Genomic DNA, 21,698 nt, shown 5'->3' with positions numbered 1-21,698 from the left:
TTTTAGCAATTTGAATTTATTTCCTCATTGTTTCCAGCATATTTGAGGAGGACCAAAAAAGATTACTTGTACTCTTAGGGAAAATATCTTAGATATATCACTGTTGATTATAGTCATTATCATCATTTTCTAAAAGCAGGAAGGCTTTTGACCTAAGATGCATGAATTCTCAATCTCTGGGTTCACTACTAAGTTGTGTGTGTGTGTGTTTGTATATAATTAAATCGTATATAAAGGGATTTAACAACTTATTTATCAAAAAAAATGTGCATTAACTCTAAAAATTCAAATACTATGAAAGTATAAAGTAAAAGCGTAGAAAGCCTCCGTCCCTAAGTTTAGACTCTGTTAACTAATGCCAGTCTCATGCTAAAGTGAGCTATAGCAATTTCTATATGATGTGCTTTGATATACACAGAAAAAAAGCCTCTGCCATAGACTTCATTGCCTTTCACTTAGTGCTTGAAACTTTACCATTAGACATCATTTATTTGGTTACAGATTTTTTTTGAACAATTTTTTCCAGTCATTCAGCTCTCTGTGCATAGAACTTGATAGGAGGTTTTGACAAAAGGAAAAGTACAGACACAGCACAGGGTCTGAGCAGCCATTATGAAGGGAGGGCAGTGGCAGAACCTGGGATGCGCTGGAGCTTGGAAGCAGAGGTAGAGGTTCAAAGAGCAAAAGATACACTGCAGGTAGATATTGCATAGGACAGCATTAATATGAACAATATCATCTGTGCTTTTCCATCTTGCACCTTATTGTAAGTACTCAGTACATTTCCTCTGGAAGCAGCATTTTCTCCTTTACTTTTCAAGCAAATACAATGTTGTTTTATGTTTATGTGAGTTCAGAAATTAAAGTTATTTATTTCCTTCTGAAAATGGAACTCAGCTCTATTTACATAGATGGGTAGGGAAGAGGAAAAGGAGAGCCATGATATTGCTCAATTTAAACAATTATATACAATGAGTCTCATAATATGAAAGTAAAACCTGAAAATTTCTCCCTAAGTTGTGTTTAGTGTCAGTGGTTGATTTTCCTTCTTCCAAATTTATCCTTCCAAATGCTGTTTTAGTAACGCATAATCACTCTGAGAAGGTCTGTTTTCCAAAAGAAGCAGCAGCAGTGTTTAAGTTCACATGACCCCAGTTTCATGACAGCGGTAGCAAATCAGATGTCTTATCCAAGGAAAAGCATTTTTGGCTTAGAATTCAATCACTTTCATGGTGGGAGTCAACAGCTTATTTCAGCTCTAACACTACTGCAGAACCCTGGCTGCAGTGAATCTTTCAGAAAGCATAAACACAATTGGTATTTATAGCATTGTTAACATTTGTTAAATAGTTCGGGGAATGGTCTGTAAGCCCGTTTTAAGCAGGTGGGGCAGGAATTTTTGTTGTGACTGCAGTGAAGTTTAAAAGTAGGACATTAGGACCACATGGTTAGGATGGTTGTAGCAAGAGAATAAAGTAGAAGTATTGAAGACAGTAAGTTAAGACTTCAGGCAGCCACAATTCAGGGTGTTACAAAAATAATCCTGAAGCATCTCTAGCCAGAAGTGTGTTACACAGATGGCATATTTGACACAGTGCAGGGCAGGAACTGTACAATGAAAAGACAAACAGTAAGGATTAGTCAAGTTTTAATTGAAAACCTACATTTAAAAATACCTTGAAATTATGCCAGACTTTCTTGTATATTAAAAGCACAAAGTTTCCCTTAGTCAATTAAACATTAAAGTTTGTCAGGAAAACTAATCTTTGTATTTTGCTAGTGATTATGCCTATTGCAGACTTAATAGTTAAATAGGTGTAGCTGAATTATACATCCAAGGACATAAAGCGAAGTATTACTATTTTTATGATTTTTTTCCTCTATCAGCTACCCAAGGAATCCTGAGCAATTCCATATGCTGATGACTTCTGTCATAAACCCCTGATCCCTTCAGGCACCATCTTCATTTTAAATTGAAAGTATGAAAAGTACTCTCAAATCAAGTGACCAAATTTTGTTCTCAAAATTTTTAACTAAATTCAAGTTTCTAGAAAGATTAAGGTTAAAAAATTACTTAGATTTGAAAAATCTATGTAGGATTATTTGCAAGTATAAGATTGCTAACTGTTAGAATAGCATAGTCAAATTTCTAATTTCAGAATAGCAATGTTGTTTTATTTCTAACAAAGACGAGGAAGTTTACTTAGAATCACTATTTTTAGTTTCCATTATTGGTGCAAAGAAGGAACTGAAATTCTATTAATACAGTATTTAGGAAATGCTTAAGTGCAAATTTTTAAAATGTTAAATATTATTTAACTATGTCATAACAGTAAATGTATCGCCTTCCCTCTCTCTGTCCCTGCCAGTACTGTGTAACTGGGGTGTGTGTGTGTGTGTGTGTGCGCGCGCGTGTCTGTATTGTCTTTCAGGCTTAAGTTCCTTGAGGTCAAGGATTCCTAACTGCACCTCATTCCAGTGTTTGTACATGGTAGATACAAATATTATTGAAAAAATAGATGAAATGATTCTTACCAAATGACTGTTTCTTTCTGTAACATAGTTTAAACATATTTGTCTGGTTTTGAGAAATAATTTAACCTCCTGAATGTAACTATCCTGAATTGTTTTTTTTCTTTAAGAACTTTTTACTATGTTTTCACTATGTTTTCCTCTTAGTATTGGCAGCCTTTCTGAAGCAACATTCCACTTATTTTTCTAGGCAGGCTGCTTTATCTACTCGTTTCCAGTAGCTAGAGATGGAGGTGTTTTGAATGAGCACATCAGTGTTCTAGACAGAGATACTGTTTGAAATTATCCATGAACACAGTGCCGCTGAACATTATTGAGTGACGTTTGTTTCTGTTGGTTGTGTCTGCTCTGACTAGCTGGTTTCTTTCAGATTGGCAGCTGGGATTATGCTGCAGTGGATGGACAGCTACAAGAAGTGGAGATTGTAGTGAGGCTGAGCTGGGCTGGGCTGGGCCTCAGGGTAATGTGCCTGGAATATATGGGCTCGGTGAAAAGCACTAATAGGAAATCTATGCATATTTTCACAATTTATAATTACATTATATTTCACCGTGGTAACTTCCATAATATTATTGAATAAAAATATAAGTAAAAATAGGCCTTTTCCTAATTTCCCCTCTACCCTGGTTTCTTATCACTGCATTCTTTTTTTTTTTAGAGGTTTACTTTATTTAGCTAGCTGCTCTTTCTCTTTGCTCTTTATGTACTGTATGCCATCATGATATGTATATGCTTCCAAATACCTAATGTAAGTAAAACATTGTTTACTTGCAAAGTGTATATACCTTTCTAAATATTTAGTTAGCGATAAATGATGGTAAAATATTGCTAAAACTAATGGCTCCTTGAAATCAGATAGAAATAATTTAGGAAATAAGCTCAAAATAACAAAATTAACTTTGTAGCAAGGTCTGTTGATTTCATAGTGTTTGACCAGTTTATCAGTTAGAATTGTCCCTAGGTGGTTAAGAAGTACTTCTGGTTACTATGTTAATGGAAAAATTAAATTTCATAAAGCTATATTTCATATTGTTAGATTTTTCTTTAGATTTTTATGTTTTTTAGTTTTAGATTTTTTTCAAAATGGAAATTTTTTATTACTCTATTTTAAAAGTAATACATGCTTAGTCTAAGATATCAAATAGTATAAAAGTGAAGAAGGTATTAATTTTTATTCTGCCAATCTTTTCATCTACCCGCTACCGGAGATAATAGCTGATAAGTTTATGTACCTTTCCAGATTTTACATGTGTGTATTTATGTATGTGTGTACATGTACTCACATAACACATGTTAGTGTGTGTTTATATAGTTTAATTTTATTTTATTTTTAATTTTTTTATTTAAATGAGATAATAAACTATATTTTTTGATGATTTGGAATTGTTTTTAATCAATATCTATAGACTAGTTTCCATGTCACATATATTCAGTTCAACTCACTCATTTTAATGACTGCATAGTATTCCATGAGTATAATTTCATTAGTTTTTTCCCCTAATTTTTACTATTATAAAGTGCTATAATAACCATCTTTGTATCTTAATCTTTTCTCATTCATCTGACTCCACTTTTATGAAAATTTGTAGAAGTGGAATCAATAGCCCAATCTTTATCAGAAAACATAAGAATTTGACTTTTAACTAAATTTTTGTTTTTCTCTATATCTAATTTCTCAAAATTAAAAAAAAAGTTTAAGTCTTTCAAGTCCAAACTTACATAGAATTATTTCTGTTCAATTAACTTATATCTTCACTATATACATCTTTTGTGTGGATTATTTTGCATAATTTGTTGGTTAAATATCATCTGGTGTTTATTTTGAATGTAAAATCTGATTGACTTTTTAAAATTCCATATGCTGGTAGTATATCCATGACACTTGTTTCTTGATAGGCTACTTATCTTTTACATTATGCTTTACAAAGTTTGATTCCTATATATTTTTTATTTCCAGGGCACTATGAATATTTATATTTCAATCTTAAAAGATTTCTTTTAGGTTCATTATGCTATTTTTTAAAAATTTTGTTCATTTTTTGTTCTGACTACTAAAAAGTAACTCTATTTAATTTCTTATGTTAAGAGCGAGCCTGGTTTCCCAATGTTTCTAAATGATGCTTTGCCTTTTCCTTTTTTTAAAGCAGCTAGAGGTATTATGCAAACAAGACCATTTATATTATAAAGATAATTTTCTCTTTTAGATTCTTCATCCATTTTTAATCAAGTGCATCTAGTTGTTATGGGTTTTCTTTTGGCCTTAGTAGTTAATATTATCAGGATTTTTGGCCTTTAGGAATTGAATACTAACATATATAATAATTAGTATGCTTTTTTAATTTGCTAATACCAAATCTGGATTTTAACAGTGGCTTCAGAGGGCACTGAGGCTGGTTAACTAGAAAGTTGGTCAGTAAACAGTGGAAACTGGTCAAATATCCAGCAAGTTTTTCTCCAACTTAATTCACATGTGTGAAGGGCAAGGGGGAAAAATAGGCACAAGTGATAGTATGATACGTAACACAGGAGAAATCACTAAATGCCCTTATTGTGACTCTTTTTAAACATTGAAAAGTGAATTAATTCTGAAATCCAAAATATGAAGTCTTATTTTGATTTGTAAATATCTTTCAGTAAGGGGTAACTCTAGAATCTTAAGATAGCCTTCTAGTACTTAATTTTGGTAATGTCAGAAATTTTTAATATACTAATAAATGGCATGTTATTTCTTAATAAATGATTTTTCAGTTTCCCTATCCCAATTTTATAGTGCTTTTAGATGTAAATATATAGGGGATAAAATGCAATTTCAGAGTTGTGTGCTTAAAAAAAGCAGAGTACATATGTGTTTACCTTAATTGCATCCATGTGTTTTAAATTATTCCTCCCCCAAACCCATCTTAAAATAAAGTTTTACAGCTTTATTGGTTACTAAGTGTTGTACTGAGTTAACTTGTTTCCTCTGTTAGATTAAAAAGACCACTTCAGAGAGACTAAAATAGTCACTGTTAAAGGCCCTACATTGTCACTAAGCCAGTCTACTTTCCTTTACTTTTCTCTCTCTTCTTTCATTCTTTCATTTTGTCTAGTGTGTGTATCTATATTCTCTCTATATGTAATGTCCCTTTCTCTCTATATAGCCATAAAATCACGCAAGTATGCAATGTTTGGCACAGAAACCAATAGAATGCACAACTTGCTGAAAATCTTTTCATAATATTTCCATTTGGAAATCCATTAATAAATTCTCTAGGTAATATTTGAGATGCTGTTTATAAAACATAAATATGTGGTTTTACTGGAATGTCTTGGAGTATTTGCATAGTCTTTTTTTATTACTATGTATTTCAACATCTGGAATGCTGCCTGCTGAATTCAGGTTTATTATAGAAAGTAGTAACAGGCTATTTACAGAAATAATTGGGAATTGATGAATAAGAATGAAGTAAGCTTTTTAGTAGAAAATTTTTAAAATTTTTATTGGAATATAGTTGCTTTACAATGTTGTGTTAGTTTCTTGCTGTACAGCAAAGTAGTAGAAATGTTTAACAGAATGTTTTTTCAGTGCTGGGCTGCTCTATAATAGTGTTAGGAGTGTATCTCTTAGCTGCATACCTCCTGAATTATGCTGACTTGGATAACCATTCATTCATTAAGTAAATATTGATTGAGCACCTACTGTGTGTCAGGCCCCCAGAAGCACAGAAATACTTAGAAGTCTCTGGTCTCAGGAAGACTTACAGTCTAATTGACAAGATAGAAATTAGACCAGTAATTAGAATTTTAGTTAAGTAGGTAGTAAGGGTCTGTACGCATTGCTCCAAAGCAACAGGGCAGGGCAGCAACAGTCTGGCTGAGATCTAGAAACAGATTTCTCAGAGTACAGAGATGCTGAGCTGAGTCTTATAGAATGAGGAGGAGACAACGGCACAGAGAAAGGGAATAGAAAAAATCGGAAAACAAATACGGAAGCAGTTTGACACATTACATCGCACATTATAGAGTGTGAGAGGGACAGTGTCAGGGCATGAGACTGGAAGCATAGGCAGGAGCTAGATTACTATTATTAATCTTAATTATAAGTGGTTAGTAACATTTATTAAATGCTTTCTTAACCTCAGCCAGACACCATGTTGTCTTTTATGTATATGCTGTAATAATAACATCAAACACTGACCGGTCAAGAACTGTCCCAAGTGTTTTATATTATCTCATTTAATCTTCACAAAAACCCAGTAAAGACCCACTGTCATTATTACCATTTGTAGACGAGGAAACTAAGGCATAACTTGCCGGAGTCACTCAGCTAATATGTGATAAAGCTAATATTTGAACTGAGGCGGTCTGATTGCAGTGTCTGCATACTTAACCCCATGCTACGGGGCCACGCCGTGATAAGGAATTTGGATGGAAGGATTTTAACTAGAGAAGTCACATAATCACATTTGCAGCTTTAGGGTTGAACATCTCCTTTCAAGTCCAGGTGTGTTTAACCCTTCTGAACAAAGATGAAGGCTGCTGGCTAATGTTTATAATTTGGGGTCATTTTTTGATATTTTTGTTCTCAGTGTAGTTTTGCAATAGACCTGAAAAAATAAACTGTTTAAAGGCAGGCACACTCTCCTATTTTCCAATAAATCTTTCTAGCACATTGCCTATGCTGAACCACCACCTTAAAATAACCTAAGGCCAAATGTGTAAATAATTATTGAAATTGACTAATGGGTACATAGGGATCCATTATCCTATTCCATAATAAAAATTTAACATAATAAACAAATTCTAAAAATATATCACCTGGGACCAAAACTCTCTTGGTGAAGGAGAGTTCATTAAAAACAGTTTAGGCATTTGGTAGAGTTCATTAAGCTATGCTTTTACCTAATCACCTGCCTGAATGTTATACCTGTATGTTTCCTGTGATTTCAAACCTCCCTTATGCCTCTGAATTTTCTATTGCTGTATACAAAGGGCTGAAGGGAAAAGTAAGAGAGTAATAAACAAAATTACTTGAGGGGCTTTTTCAAATCACACATATTCCCCCAGGATTTCTCACTTAGCCCTTAAGAATCACTGCTACAGGGCTTCCCTGGTGGCGCAGTGGTTCAGAGTCCGCCTGCCGATGCAGGGGACATGGGTTCGTGCCCCGGTCCGGGAAGATCCCAAATGCCGCAGAGCAGCTGGGCCCGTGAGCCATGGCCGCTGAGCCTGCGCGTCCGGAGCCTGTGCTCCACAACGGGAGAGGCCACAGCAGTGAGAGGCCTGCATACCGCAAAAAAAAAAAAAAAAAAAAAGAATCACTGCTACAGTGAGACACTGGAGTGTTGTCATATCCCTCAGGTGTGTAGGGGGCTGAAAGTGAGAATTACTGCCTTTAGTGACATCCTTCAGAACTTTTCTAAGACTCTTTTGACTTCTTTGTAACAGCAGCTATCAGCCTTCACTTATCACTCCCCCATTCTCCTCCTCACCCCCATTTTGCCTCATCAAGAACTGTGCTTGTTTTTTGTCCCAGTATAACCCAAGATGAGGCACAAGGGTCTGGGCAGCCTTGCTGTATAAAAGGTACTCAGTAAACTTTTTTGTTGTGTGAATACTATGTACAAGGTACTGTTCTTCCTACTGCACACTACTAAAGTATGATATTCTGACCCTATAGTATAGTTGCTGAGACAGACCAGTAATCTCATAAAATCTAAATAACATTACAAGGAAGCCTGAGTCAAGTATGTAATCAGCAGCATGAATAGGCTATAAGATTTGGGAAGTGTTACACCAACAAGGTAGAATTCAAGCAGGGTTTTCTAGAGAGAGGTACGACTTAGAAAACTGAAGACGAGGGGGACTAATCTAGGAGAGTCAGCGGCATGAGAGAAAACATAAGGCAGAAATGGCTGGTTACATTTGTGGAAGAAAATCAGCTTGACAGTACAGGGCATAGGGTGAGGGAATAAAAGAGAGGTAGAAAGACTTATATTGCCTAGCGGTAGGTCTTTATCTTTTTTTTTCTTTTTAAATTTTTTATTTTGAATAATTTTAGACACAGACAAGTTGCAAACATAGTAGAAAAATTTCCTGTGTACATTTCTTCCCAGGCTCCCCTAAGATCAGCACCTTACATAACCTTAGTTAAAATGATCAAGACCATAAAAATAACATTGGTTCAATATAATTAACTAAACTACAGACCTTGTGAAATGTCATCACATTCTTTAACGATTCTTTTTCTGTCTAATGATCTTATGCAGAATTCCACGTTGTATTTAGTTGATACTTTCTTGGTTTCCTTCTATGTGTAACAGTGACTCAGTCTTTGCTTCTCTTTAATGGTCTTGGTATTTGTGAAAAGTGGTCAGATATTTTGTTGAATGTCCCCTAATTTGTCTTTCTGATATTTTCATGTGATTCGAATGAAGTTATTTATTTTTTGTCAAGGATACCATAGAAATTGTATAGCATTCTTCTCAGTGCCTCATATCAAGGAGTAAGCCTTTGTCTTTTAAGTACCGGCAGTTAATTGAAGACATTTGATCAGGGCAATATTATATAAAGGAGAGTTTGAGCTCAATTCTGCAGGATACACACTTAAACACAGTGAGAGGGCAAGGTCAAAAACCATTGACTTGAATTTCTCTTGCATGAATGACACCCAAATCAATACCTCTGATGTTTCATCCCAGAGCGAGTCCCGGGGCTTTCTTTTGAGCACTGGACATCTCAGCCTGGCTCGACAGCTATCACTAGTTCTCCCTCAGAGAAACTTGTATTTCTATTTATTGCTTTACTACTCTAAAATATGCAAGTTCAAAAGAAAAGAATTCATGTTGTCTTTTCTCTTTTCTTCATTGCTCAAAGTCATCAGTCTCTAAGACCTGGTGATTTTGCCTTGGATCATGGTTTGCATATTTATCCCTTTCTTGCAAATAGCACAGCTTCCATAAGTACTGAGGTATACAGTTCCTTATGTTTTAAACTGCTCTCTGAACCTCCAAGGAGATCTCCCTGTCTCTGGGCACTTAGCCCTGCAGGATACTTTGAAATCCTGAGCCCGATTTCAGTTTTTTTTCAATAATGTATTCATCATCATCACGGTCATTGTAAACTCCTGAAGCATTTCTTCCTTCTCTGTTTTAGCTGTGTTAAATGGGGATCGTGCTGAGCCCCAAACCCAACAATAATACAGCATTTTATTTAGTGCCTTTTATGTGTTTGGTATTATGCTAAGCACTTTATATGTATTATTTAATTTTCCAAACAATTCTATGAGCTAGGCATTATTATTATTATCTTTATTTTATCAATGGGGAAACAGATTAAGCTACTTGTTCAAAGTCATGCAGCAGATAAATGGTGAAGTCAAGATTAGCACTCTGAACCATCTGACTCCATAGGCCCAGTGTGGAAGCAATCTGTTGCCTGCTCCCCTTCTTTTTAATGGGGGGAAATGCATGTGGGCTATTGGGTGGGGACTCCCGAAGGCAGCAGCAGTCGAAGGAAAGGGCACTGGCCTTGCTAACTGTTTTTAAAAAAGACGTAAGGTTCACATTCATAAAGCAAGTCATAAATCCATATATCATAAAAGAGCAGTGCTCCCACGTCCTTCTTTGTGACTACCTTAGGATTCAAGTTGCCCTTTTGTGATATTTTTTTCCTCAAGACTGTCCTTGATGTTGATCATAAATTGATTTTACCCCATCAAAAGATGTTTTAGGTGCTGATCTGAAATGATCCTAATCTCTACTCCTTACTTCCTGTTGGCTCCTTTTCTGGTTTCTGAAGTCTGAGACCAGCCTTATCTCCTACTATATAAAACCAACCCTTGCCTAGCCGTGCTGCTCTAATTGTGTGTGCACATACTTTGTTCACTGTAATGATGATGATGATGTTGATATTAGAGGTACTTTATTAATTCAGTCATTAGATTGTAAGCTCATGTTTTTTGTGTGCTCAGTCTTATCCCTAGGCCCTGGCCTAGTCCCTGGCTACAGATAAGGAGAAAGAGTAGCTTAATGGTTGAGCATATGAGCTCTAGAATCAAGATGCTGGGGTGCAAATTTTGAGTCTGCCGTTTAATTACCATGTGACTTTGGACAAGATACTTAAGTTCTTGGTGCATTATTTTCCTTATCTATAGAATGGATACAGTAAAGCACTCACATCATACAATTTAAAGACTAAATGATATAAGATAGTAAAATCACTTAGAAAAGTTCCTGGCAATAATAAGTACTAAATAAATATTTGTTATTGGTGTTGTTAGCAGCCCTCAATGGGTATTTTTTTTATATAAATTTATTTATTTATCTTGCTGCTTTGAGTCTTCGTTGCTGTGTGCAGGCTTTCTCTAGTTGCATGGAGTGGGGGCTACTCTTCTTGTGGAGCACAGGCTCCAGGTGTGTGGGCTTCAGTAGTTGTGGTAGGTGGGCTTCAGTAGTTGTGGCGCACGGGCTTAGTTGCTCCGCGGCATGTGGGATCTTTCTAGGCCAGGATCTTTCAAACCCCTGTCCGCAGCATTGACAGGTGGATTCATAACCACTGCGCCACCAGGGAAGCCCCTCAATGAGTATTTGTTGACTGCATTTTGAGGGACTAATCTGTACTAATAAGCACTTTGCTGGGTTTTTTACATATATATCATTTATTCATTAATGTAACACTATGAGGTTGGTACTATTATCCACATTTTACAGGAAGAAAATTGAAACTTAGGTTGAATGACTTGCCCTAGGTCACACAGCTTATAAGTGCTGTGCAGTCAGGATTTGCACATGGTCTGTGTGACTTAAAAGCCTGTGCTGCTTCCACCATAACACGCTTTCACAGAGGTGCTTTTCAGTCTTTTCTGCCTAAGCAAGTCATAGTGCATTCCTTGAATTTATTGGACTGACTGCATCAAACTGTTATTCAACCATCCAAGTACATGCCCTGCTCTCTGTATTAGGAATACTTTCTTCAAGGGCAGAAACATTGACACCTAATACTGCTGTATACATAGTTGACGATTATGATTGAATGCATAAATGAATGAATTGCTATCATTGTTTCTTCAAAGGTCATTGTAAAGGACTACTAATGGTATCCTTATCAAATAAAAAAAGGAAATTAATACTGGATAATGATTATATTTCCCTGTTTATGATTTATTAATTGCCTACAGTCCTGTAGAGCGTATAATAATTGAATACTTATTTTCTTAAGGATTAAAAAATAGCATGATGAACATATATTACCTTACAAAGAGGTTTTCTTCATCCTTTTAGCCCAGAAGTTAAGAATACTGAGTGTGTGGAGTGTTGAGGTCATCTTTATGTATCTTTGCTTCCTTCTATCCCCTCACACATACTATAGTATTTATTCATTCACCCAATTTAGGGATCTAAGAGTGAAGAAGATAAGTAAGGTTCTCGCTCTCATGGATCTTTATTTTAGTGGGAGGAGACAGGCATAAACAGGTAAACAAACAAAATCATTACAGACAGTGACCGCATCTGGCATTTAACAGTTTTCCTTGATGAGGTTGGGAAGTGAGCATCTCTGCTGGGTGAACAGGAAGAGCCATGGTCGGAAGCGCACGACAAAGGGCACACATCTTTCGAAAAGGGCACACACACATGTTTCTTGTGTTTGGTCAGTCCCCGGTTTAACCCTCTCATGCTTGGATACAACATATGGCTTTTACTTTGTTGTTTAGCCACTTAGGTTCAAAGAGACTGTCAACAATAATGCTCTTCAAAAGTAATAGCATCAAGCAATTTTCACAGGTGCTGGATTTCTTTTTCTACTTCCCAGGGTGAGATGGGGCCTAGAAGCAAAGCAGCAGTAGGTTTTCTCTATACCTGTAAAAGATTAGCTGTAGTCATCAGGGATGATGCAAGCAAGGGAAAAAATGCAAGAAAGAGATGAAGCCAAAAAGGACAATTTCTGATTGTAATAGCTGGTTTCTGTTTCCTATCACTGAGCAAGATGAGAAAGTTCTGCAGGGTTTTGTAGGAACAGCTTCCACGGTAGTGAAGAATGACCTCACCCTAAATACCCTACCAGGTGCTTAGCCCCACTGTGAAAATACAAGGTTGATTTCCAACATGAAACAAGCCAGAAGTATGGAATGACATTTTCAGGTGACAGTTGTGGTTCTTTTGCCTGTAATTAGCACCTCTTAACCCTCAAACTTGCCCGTGCCTTTTTCAGGCTGTTGAAGCTCAAATCCGAAGTTTTGGGCAGACGCCTTCTCAGCTCCTCATAGAGCCCCATCCTCCCAGAGGTTCTGCCATGCAAGCGGTAAGTGCTGCCTGCACTCTCCTCATTTCTTGCCTCTATTTGAGACCCTGCTTGACATTCATAACCGTTTTTCATTGTGCTTGAGATTCTCCACCACATCTGGGCCTGTTCTTCTTATGCACTGTTTGTGAACTTGCTAACAGCCAGCAAGTACTGCCTGTTCTCCTGCAGTCTTCGGGAAGCAGACATTGCTCCAGTGCTCTAGTATTTCATCAGGTTGTGCTCTGTGTTGCAGAATTAAAAGGTCCATAATTGTCTCGTACCCTCACTCTAGGACAGAATCTCCAGACATGGATAACTTTTCTGGTTTGATCCTATGAGTGTCTAGATTCATTTTCCTATTGTGTTTATTCTTTACATCCCAATATGTTTTTCAGTTTTGGAATTTCAGTTTGGGAAGTAATCCTAATATGTGGGAAATGTTATTGAGAGTCAGGGACTTTGGAGGAAAAAATGATGATGACGATGATGATATACTATACATCAAAGCTTAGTGCATAAAACAGTGATTTATATTTCCTGTGATTCTGAGGGACAGATGGGCATTTCTTGTCTTTCACCTTGGCTCCCTCACAGACTGCTGGGGCAGGTGCTGAGACGCCAGACCGCTCTTTCCACGTGGTCTTTCATCATCAAAGAAGTCCGCCCAGACCACTCCCATGGTGGGAGCCGTGTTCCAGGAGAACGCTTTGGCATGACTTCTTGAAGCTTGCTTTTGAACGTGCATAACACTGTTTATGCTGCATTCTATTGGTCAAAAGCAAGTCAGTCAGAGGCCAGCCCAGAATCAGGAGTAGGGAAATAGACTAGAGCTGTAAAATATGTGGCTGTTCCTCTTTTATGGTTCCCGAAATTTCAGGGGGAAATACTTTAATGATAAAGAAAATTCAGCATAGGAACAAATACTGAATGGCATAACAAAAATCATATTTTAAAACTACAGGCGATAGGCATTGTATTTTTTCTTGAATTGTCCCTCAATAAAACAGGTTGCTCATTACTGTTTTAAATTAAGAGTAGGGGATATAATGTCTGTTTCCATAAATGTAATGAATAATTTTTTTTTAATTTATTCATTTATTTATTTTTGGCTGCGTTGGCTCTTTGTTGCTGCGCGCAGGCTTTCTCTAGTTGTGGCGAGCGAGGGCTACTCTTTGTTGCGGCGCGTGGGCTTCTCATTGCGGTGGCTTCTCTTGTTGCAGAGCATCAGCTCTAGGCACGTGGGCTTCAGTAGTTGTGGCACATGGGCTCAGTAGTTGTGGCTCATGGGCTTACTTGCTTCGCGGCATGTGGGATCTTCCCGGACCAGGGCTCGAACCCATGTCGCCTGCATTGACAGGCAGATTCTTAACCACTGCGCCACCAGGGAAGTCCCTGAATAACTGAAAATGGATTCTGATTCCATGTTGTGGCTTAGAATGGTAGAATTTTTTGTTAGATGCCAAGAGGGCCAGGGATACAGATGTGGTCCTCTCTGCCTCTGACCCTCTTTTCTCTTCCTTCCTTTCTCTTTCCATAATTCCTTCTTCTCTGTCTTTTCCCCTTTTGCCCTCTTTGTCATCTTCTTTCTTCTTCCAAGTCTTTTTTCCCCCTTCTTTCTCTATGTGAATTGACCATTATTATAAACTACAAGCATTTAAAAAATTGTTTGCATAATAACCTTTCCCCTCAGTGTTTTTAAGCAGGTGAAATCATATTTAAAAGAACATAAAGGGTAGCTTTAGTGAAAAGACTACACGAAAAATGAACATTTGGCAAGAACAATGGAAGATAATGCCATGAAAATAGTAAGAATGATTTATGTGTGGGGTTTGGAATTAGTTTTAGTAATAGCTTGTCAATGAGATGCAGGCTGCTGCGGTGCTGGCTAATGGAAGCACCTCCACTGCTCCATTGACTTTCTACCTGGGTCACGGCACAGCCTTGGTCACTGGGACCAAGAGGGAGTTCCTACTGCCAAGCCTCTCTCCATGGCAAGAGGATGACTGGTTCACTGAGGCGGATCAGCTTTACTGTCCCGAGGGTGGCAAGGCTGGGAAGGCACATGCTTATTTGAGGATGGGAGGTCATGTCTACCATTATCCTCGTTCTCTGAATCGAATACCTGAACCCCTTTTCAGACCTGTGCAAATTGTGCTTTTCCTCTTATACATATGTGGGTGGGAAAGAAAGGTGTGTTAGAAAGAAACCAGAGTTGTCAGCGAGTGCACACTGTATCTGGGAAAACCGAATGAAATCTGGCTAGTAATTTCCTACTACTACCTCATACTGGGCTCACAGAGGCACCCAGGATTGGATGAGGGGTTTTTCTCTTCCCCCTATTTGACCAGTTGTCCCGCTCATCCACAGCTGTTACTGTGACTCTAGACTAGCCCACTCTGCTGGGCTGGGCTTTTTCTTATTTCTAGTGTTCCTTATTCCATACTCACTAGCCAAGGATGTGATGTTGCTCCCAAGAGTTTCCTGCTACTTGCCTGCACGGGGAGCCCTAGTCAGGATGAAATGCACAGGAACAGCCGGAGAAACAGCTTGTTGGAAGGATGCAGGGGACGGTTCTGGATATGGTGTCTGCGGCTTTCTATGGAAAAGGGCTTGTCCTTGCCATGTGGCAAAGAGATGGCCACTAGAGGCACTATGTAAACAAGACATTCTTCCTATACGTTAGAGATTTTCCTGTGTTTTTTTAAGGGCATAAACATTGGAATTATTCAATTTGAGCCTAATTGTATTTACAACATGAGCTGTTAAGCTCAGAAATATGTATCAACTTCCTTTCAGTGAGACTTCATGATGTATGTTTTAGTCTGACTTTCTCGGAGTTTATAAATTGACTTCAGTAAATATTATTTTTTTAAAAAACCTACGCAGTTGAAAAGTAAGGCTTGGTGTTTTGAAATGACATTCGTTTCCTTTTCCCAGAACTTCGTCAAAGCTAGCTTATAGGATATTTTGTGGTTGGCTGATTGTTTCTCATTTTTACCCAATTTCACAGAATTCCTTAAAACTGTGTAAGAGGTTCTTTGTATAGCAAAGGTTACTTATTGATATCAGAGGTTTTAAAAATCAAAGACCCAAATGTTATTAATTGTTTTTTACTACCATTCAGATGAGTTCCCCCATCAACCATCACTGCAGCACACACACACACACACACACACACACACACACACACACACACACGAATGTAGCAGAAATTAAAGCCACCTCGTGCTGCGTTAAGTGCATGCGCCATAATATACACCAGGTGTAGTAATTAGCAGGCACACGAAGGCTGCCTATTTGTCTGGTTTTGCTGCTGTTGCTGTATCCCCCTGTGTTTTCACACCATCAGATAGTTGGATTTAATTGAGGCCACATCAGATGAGGCATTACTGACACCTTTAATTGAATGAGCATCCAGGGAGGATTAACTCATAATATTGATTGGCTTTTAGCCACTTGCTTAGAAGGGTGTCTGGGTAGCTTATTAGTTGCCTTTATTTACACCTTTATGCAAAGAGTGCAAATAGGAATTCTTAGTGCAATATGTTTTTCTAAGTACTCTTAATAACTTTTTTAAAAAAGCACTGATAATAAAAATGCAAATGTATTTAATTTTTTATTAGCAGTTCTGAATAAATACGTGTTATATATATGTGCCTACACATTTACATATACCTGGTGTTTTGAAATATGGCAAGAGGAAAGCAGCCAGAAGCACTTCATCAAAGTGTTTCAATTCTGAATGATACTAATCAGCTATTAGAAAATAGACATGGTAGAGCAGATTTGCTGAAAATGCACAGTGCAATTACTGTATGAGCATACTACCACGAAGTATAAATAAAGCCAGTAAATCAGAGTGGTGTTATGTATGGCTCGGATTATGACATATGGTTTGTAGGAATGTTCTAAATCTTAGTAGTCTTCCAGATTTATTTTGTTGCTAGTTATTAGAACAGACAATATTTTGTTTAACATTTTCAGTTACTTTTTGCTTTTCAAAGGAGAAATCAAACGTCTTGAGCTTTAGTTTCTTTACCAAGAGGGAGGGGCGCATCTAGCTATTTCTCTTTATCCTTAGCTGCAGCAGAAAGCAGTGGCATTTGCATTATAATAGGGCAGTGTTTATGACTTGGTACACTATATAAATATATTGTTTTTACAAGTACATTTAATTATGCATTGCTTTGAAACACCTTTATAATTAAGTTTGTGTATTACATTCATAAATTATTTCTCTACTGTAATAATGCATGCTGTACAGCTATTATTTTTAAATATATTTGTTAATTAATTATCTCATTATTTAGTTGTCAAAATCTTCATGCTAACTCAGCACAACTTTTGATGATCTTTGGAAATTACCATGGCTTGCTTTTGTGCCTTATTGCCTATTCTCATTTCTTTTTTTTTTCTCTCTTTTGTATCAATACTTGACACATAATAGCAATTGGAATGGTTTAACACAATCCCCAATACTTTGCCTATTTAGAATTGAAATCAAATCATTCTTTTAGTTCTTCATGGGAATTGGGTGGGGAAGGGAGTTAATAAAATTTATGGATTTTTAAAGTGTTTCTGTTAATGTAGTTTACTTCAATCACCTAGAAATTCAACTAATGACATACATGAAAACCAAACAAATACTAATTGCTGTTTCTATAAGCCTTTCTGCTTCACTGTGCTCTCACTTGCAACTTGTGTTAACATGGTCTTCCCTGTTCTTTTCCTGCACCCTTTCTTGTCTTTCCTTGTCTTTTCCTTCTTGTATATTTGGATCTTGTCTTGCCCACTCAACAGTATCTCCTCCTGCAGAGTCCATTGATGTTCACAGACCAAGCTCAGCAGGATGTTATCATGGTTCTAAAGTTCCCCTCCAACTCCCCTGTCACTCATGTGGCAGCCAACACCCAGCCTGGGTTGGCAACTCCCGCTGTGATCACAGTCACTGCTAACAGGCTATTTGCCGTGAACAAGTGGCACAACCTTCCGGGTAAGTAAAGAAATATCCTTATAAGGCATAGTATAACTGCTGAACACTGTATCAAGATATTTTAATATCCACCTAAATATATTATATCTCAACACTTAAGCTTATTAGTTTTCAAGCATTAGTCTGAATCAAAATTAAACATACTTTGAAAGGTTTAAAGAAGTTCCCTCTGAGGCATATAATACAAAAGTTAAAACATAAACTCTTAAAAACAAAACAAAACAAAAAAACATAAACTCTTCTTTGGCATCTGGTGGTTCTTCTTTATTCCTTGGAGATAAATATTATTTCTCATATAATGATATTCTATGTTGTGTCCATAAATAGTATGTATTTATTTATCAGATGTTCCTCTTTTTTCCACTTATTCATTTGCTCAATAAACACGTCTGATTGTCTACTATGTGCCTTTTTGTACATGGCATGGAAGTATTTGTTGTGGATGATAGAAAAAAGAACACTTAAATTACCCAGCTAAAATATTACAAACCCATAAGTACATTCTGTTCTTTCATTAAGTGCTGAATAATTAGGGTAACTAATGGCAAGATACTGAAATAACCATCAGAATCACAAACAGTCAAAATTTGAAGAGACATGAGAGTTCGTCCAGTCTAGGCCCACATTTTACCAGTAAAGATACTGAGCCCCAGGGAGCTTGCCTTGTTCAGTATCACATATGGCAAGTCAGTGGCAGAGCCAGGTTTGAACCCAAGTTTTCTGACTCAAATTTTATGATCACCCCTCTGTGATTTATTGTCTCTCATTAGAACAGGAATGTTGGGATCTGGATTTAGCACTGTTCCTTTTGGCCACTAGTTAGAAATTCTTCTTTTACAGAAGGAAAATCTTTTAAAGTCCTGGAGATTATAGGCTTTTCTTCCCAAGCCGTTGTTTTAGGTAGGAAATTTTAAAAGATAGATTTTAATAGTCTGTTAACTTGTTATTAAATCTGTAAAATGTGCATAAAGCACTACCCATTGTAATGCCTGAAATGGTTGCACAAATATAAATTCTTGAACAAGGGCCTCATGCCAAATTAAATGCAAGAGATTTTAGAATGGAACAGGATTGAATTGATGTTCAGACAAAAAGTAGGTGCACTATGTTCAGCAATGTAATAAGGTATGCATCATGACGAATCTGTGGTTGGTATCAGAATTTCTTAAATATAGCCGTTTTCCTGGCCATTAGAAATGAAATGAATGGCGATATTTGATTAGAGAATAGATTTCATAACAGTAGAGAAGGTAGAAATCAAGGCAGGTATAGTATCTCTATTATTAGGCCCTTTTAGTTCCTTTTCTTCAAACGAACATATCTTACAGAGGTAAATGTGTATGCAAATGACATACTTATATTTTGGGACCAAAGATTATAATTTGATTAACAACTGTGATTTCTTTTTTGTTTGTTTCTTTCTCTAAATACGACTCGTTAGAAGAAGAACATGCTGACGGTGTGTTCTGCAGTGCACACCAGAGGATCTACCTCTGCTGTGTGCAGTTACCCTTAGAGCTTGGCAAAAGCACCAGTGTGTGTGGCCTAAGGGCCCCTGCAAACCATGCTTATCCTGGGTGGTTAGATGTGGTGGCTCTGAGAACCTCTTCAGTCTAAACAGAGTGACAGTACATGTGAGGAGGGACAAAACTTTTCAACTGCTAGAAAGCCCTGAGCACTCTCCACCCCTCTCTTTAGTCTTAGGCTAGCAATGAGCTAGCTCAGCAGGAACTGAACTGGCTCAACCAGAGGGCTGCTAGGTCTCCAGCTGATACTTAGTCGTTAGGCTCTCTCCCTCAGCACCGATGACTGAGCTCCTGACACACCCCTTTGGAGCAAGCCCATTTCCCTGGGCTCCCCTTAGTATCAGTACTTGATTGTCAGCTGTTCTCTTCCCTACTCCACACTTTTCTATAGATCTGTAAAGTGATTTGGGGGCCGCATCCCTCTGCTGGAGTACCACATATGGTACATCCACCTGCTCTGAGCCCAAGCTCACTTTTCTGTAAGGTAAGAGCTTGGGAGACTGCATACGTTTTGCCGATTCTTTGCCTAGAATTCTCCCTAGTGGGCTTTCTTCGGGTCTGTACCTTGTGTCACTGGTGGTTTTTGTCCCCATCCTCTGGCTTTATAGTACGACACAGCAACTCTTCACCAGATAAATTACAAAGAATGATAACATATGGAAATACACAGGTGATTCTCTTTCTACAATGTGATCTCCAATTCTCAATACACCTACACCTAAAAATATTAAGCATCCATTTTGTTAAATCTGTGCCTCATTTCAGGTATGTTTATTTACATAAATCTGATCTTTCATCCTATGTTGTGCTGCCTTTACCTGTCAGTATGCCTTGATTTAAAACAAATGTCAAAACTTCCTAACAGCTTTTTTTTCAATGAATATCAAATTCATGTTGCAGTTTTTTTTAGTTTAGATTCTGGTTCTTTTCTGAGGTTCTGTGATTTCCATAGCTTGTTCATTAGACAGCTAGCTCCTGTCAATGCAGTGTCTGAGTCCTGATTTAGGGGAAGAATCATCTTTATCCTTCCATCTCACTCAAAGGACCTTGCAGAGCCTCTGAAACAATAAAATAAAATAAAATAAAAACACCTAGTGTCTACAGAGCATTTTGTAGGTTCTGAATACTGTTTTAATCACTTCGCACATATTAACTCACTGAATCCCCTCAACAACCTTAGGATGTAGGTTCTGTATTTAGGTTGAAATTGCCATTTCTGTAGGTCAGAAAGCCAGGTATTGGTGATTTCATGTGGTTCAACCTAACCCATCTAACCTGTTTTACAGAGCAGGAATCTGAAACACCGAGACAACATAATTTTCCCAAGGTCACACAGGCAGTTAGTGGCAGAACTGGGATTTGAGGCATGACCAAAGATAGTTAACCTCCTAAATCTCTTTCACTGACAGTCTGGTTTTAATGTTTCTATGATCCCAGATTCTCAAAGTCGTAGCGAAAACTTCTCAAGGTATTGGTGTTGATTGGCACTGGTATTGCTGGAAGTAAATGGCCCTGTTGGGTAAATCAGGGGCTGTGGTGCATTTTCCCCGATGATTCCCTGTATGTGCCCTGTGATTTCCTTACTGGCAGAGCTAGTAATCAGCAAAGACAATACCTTCAGTAAAAGAGGGAGTCATATGCCTTCCTTTTTTCATCTACTTTAATGTCTTATATATACTCAACTCTAATTTTCAGTGCTAATATTGTACTTACTCAGGTTATTTTATCAGTATTAATGATGTTCCAAAAGATCATTGAAAAATCCTTGAAAAGTTGGCATTTACTAACAGGGGAAGTGCTAACATCAGAAATTTAGAATTAATCTAATGAACACATTGGAATGTATCCCATTTTTATTTTCAGCCCCTCAAGGACAGTCAGAAAGACTTCTTAAAATCTGATGATAGTAATATCATCTTAATCTTAGTATCTGATGATATTAAGCAGAGCTCTAATACCAACCAAGCAGTAGTTTAAATGCTTATGAGTCTATAAAAGGCAGATGCGGACCAGATTGAATGGCTGAGTTATTGGAGGAAAATCATTTGGAAAAGGACCGAGAATTTAACTCTGAGATTTACAAAGCTGAAAAAGATCATCTATTCTAAGCCCTTCATTCTGGGGCTTCTGATTTGCCTAAGGTTGCACAGCTGGCCAGTGGTCACTCCTGCTTCTCACAGCACTTCCTCTCCACCTCAGGTCCTTCTGCCTTTCACAGGGAAACAGCCTACAGAATCTCTTTTCAATCACAAAATATAAGTACATCTGAACCTTTAGAACTATTTTGAGAATTAAACAAACTGTTCTTAGTATGGATTGAGTTTTGTTACTCATTTGCTTCTCAGAGTATTTTTAAATTGAAACTATGGAAATATTAAATATTAATA

The 21,698-nt window shown here is 37.3% G+C and overlaps 1 protein-coding gene across 2 annotated transcripts in view; it reads left to right on the top strand.

Annotated features, from left to right (window-relative positions):
* LRBA (LPS responsive beige-like anchor protein) overlaps positions 1-21,698 on the top strand; it is a 733,083-nt gene that overhangs the window by 671,856 nt on the left and 39,529 nt on the right. For both annotated transcript variants that reach the window (XM_060012133.1, XM_060012132.1), the window contains exons 49-50: positions 12,721-12,810; positions 17,608-17,785. In XM_060012133.1, the coding sequence (XP_059868116.1) occupies positions 12,721-12,810; positions 17,608-17,785 (268 nt within the window). The remainder of the gene's footprint in view (positions 1-12,720; positions 12,811-17,607; positions 17,786-21,698) is intronic.

This window comes from Delphinus delphis, chromosome 5 (genome assembly GCF_949987515.2).
Source record: "Delphinus delphis chromosome 5, mDelDel1.2, whole genome shotgun sequence".
NCBI lineage: Eukaryota > Metazoa > Chordata > Mammalia > Artiodactyla > Delphinidae > Delphinus > Delphinus delphis.
This window is presented reverse-complemented; position numbering and strand designations above follow the sequence as displayed.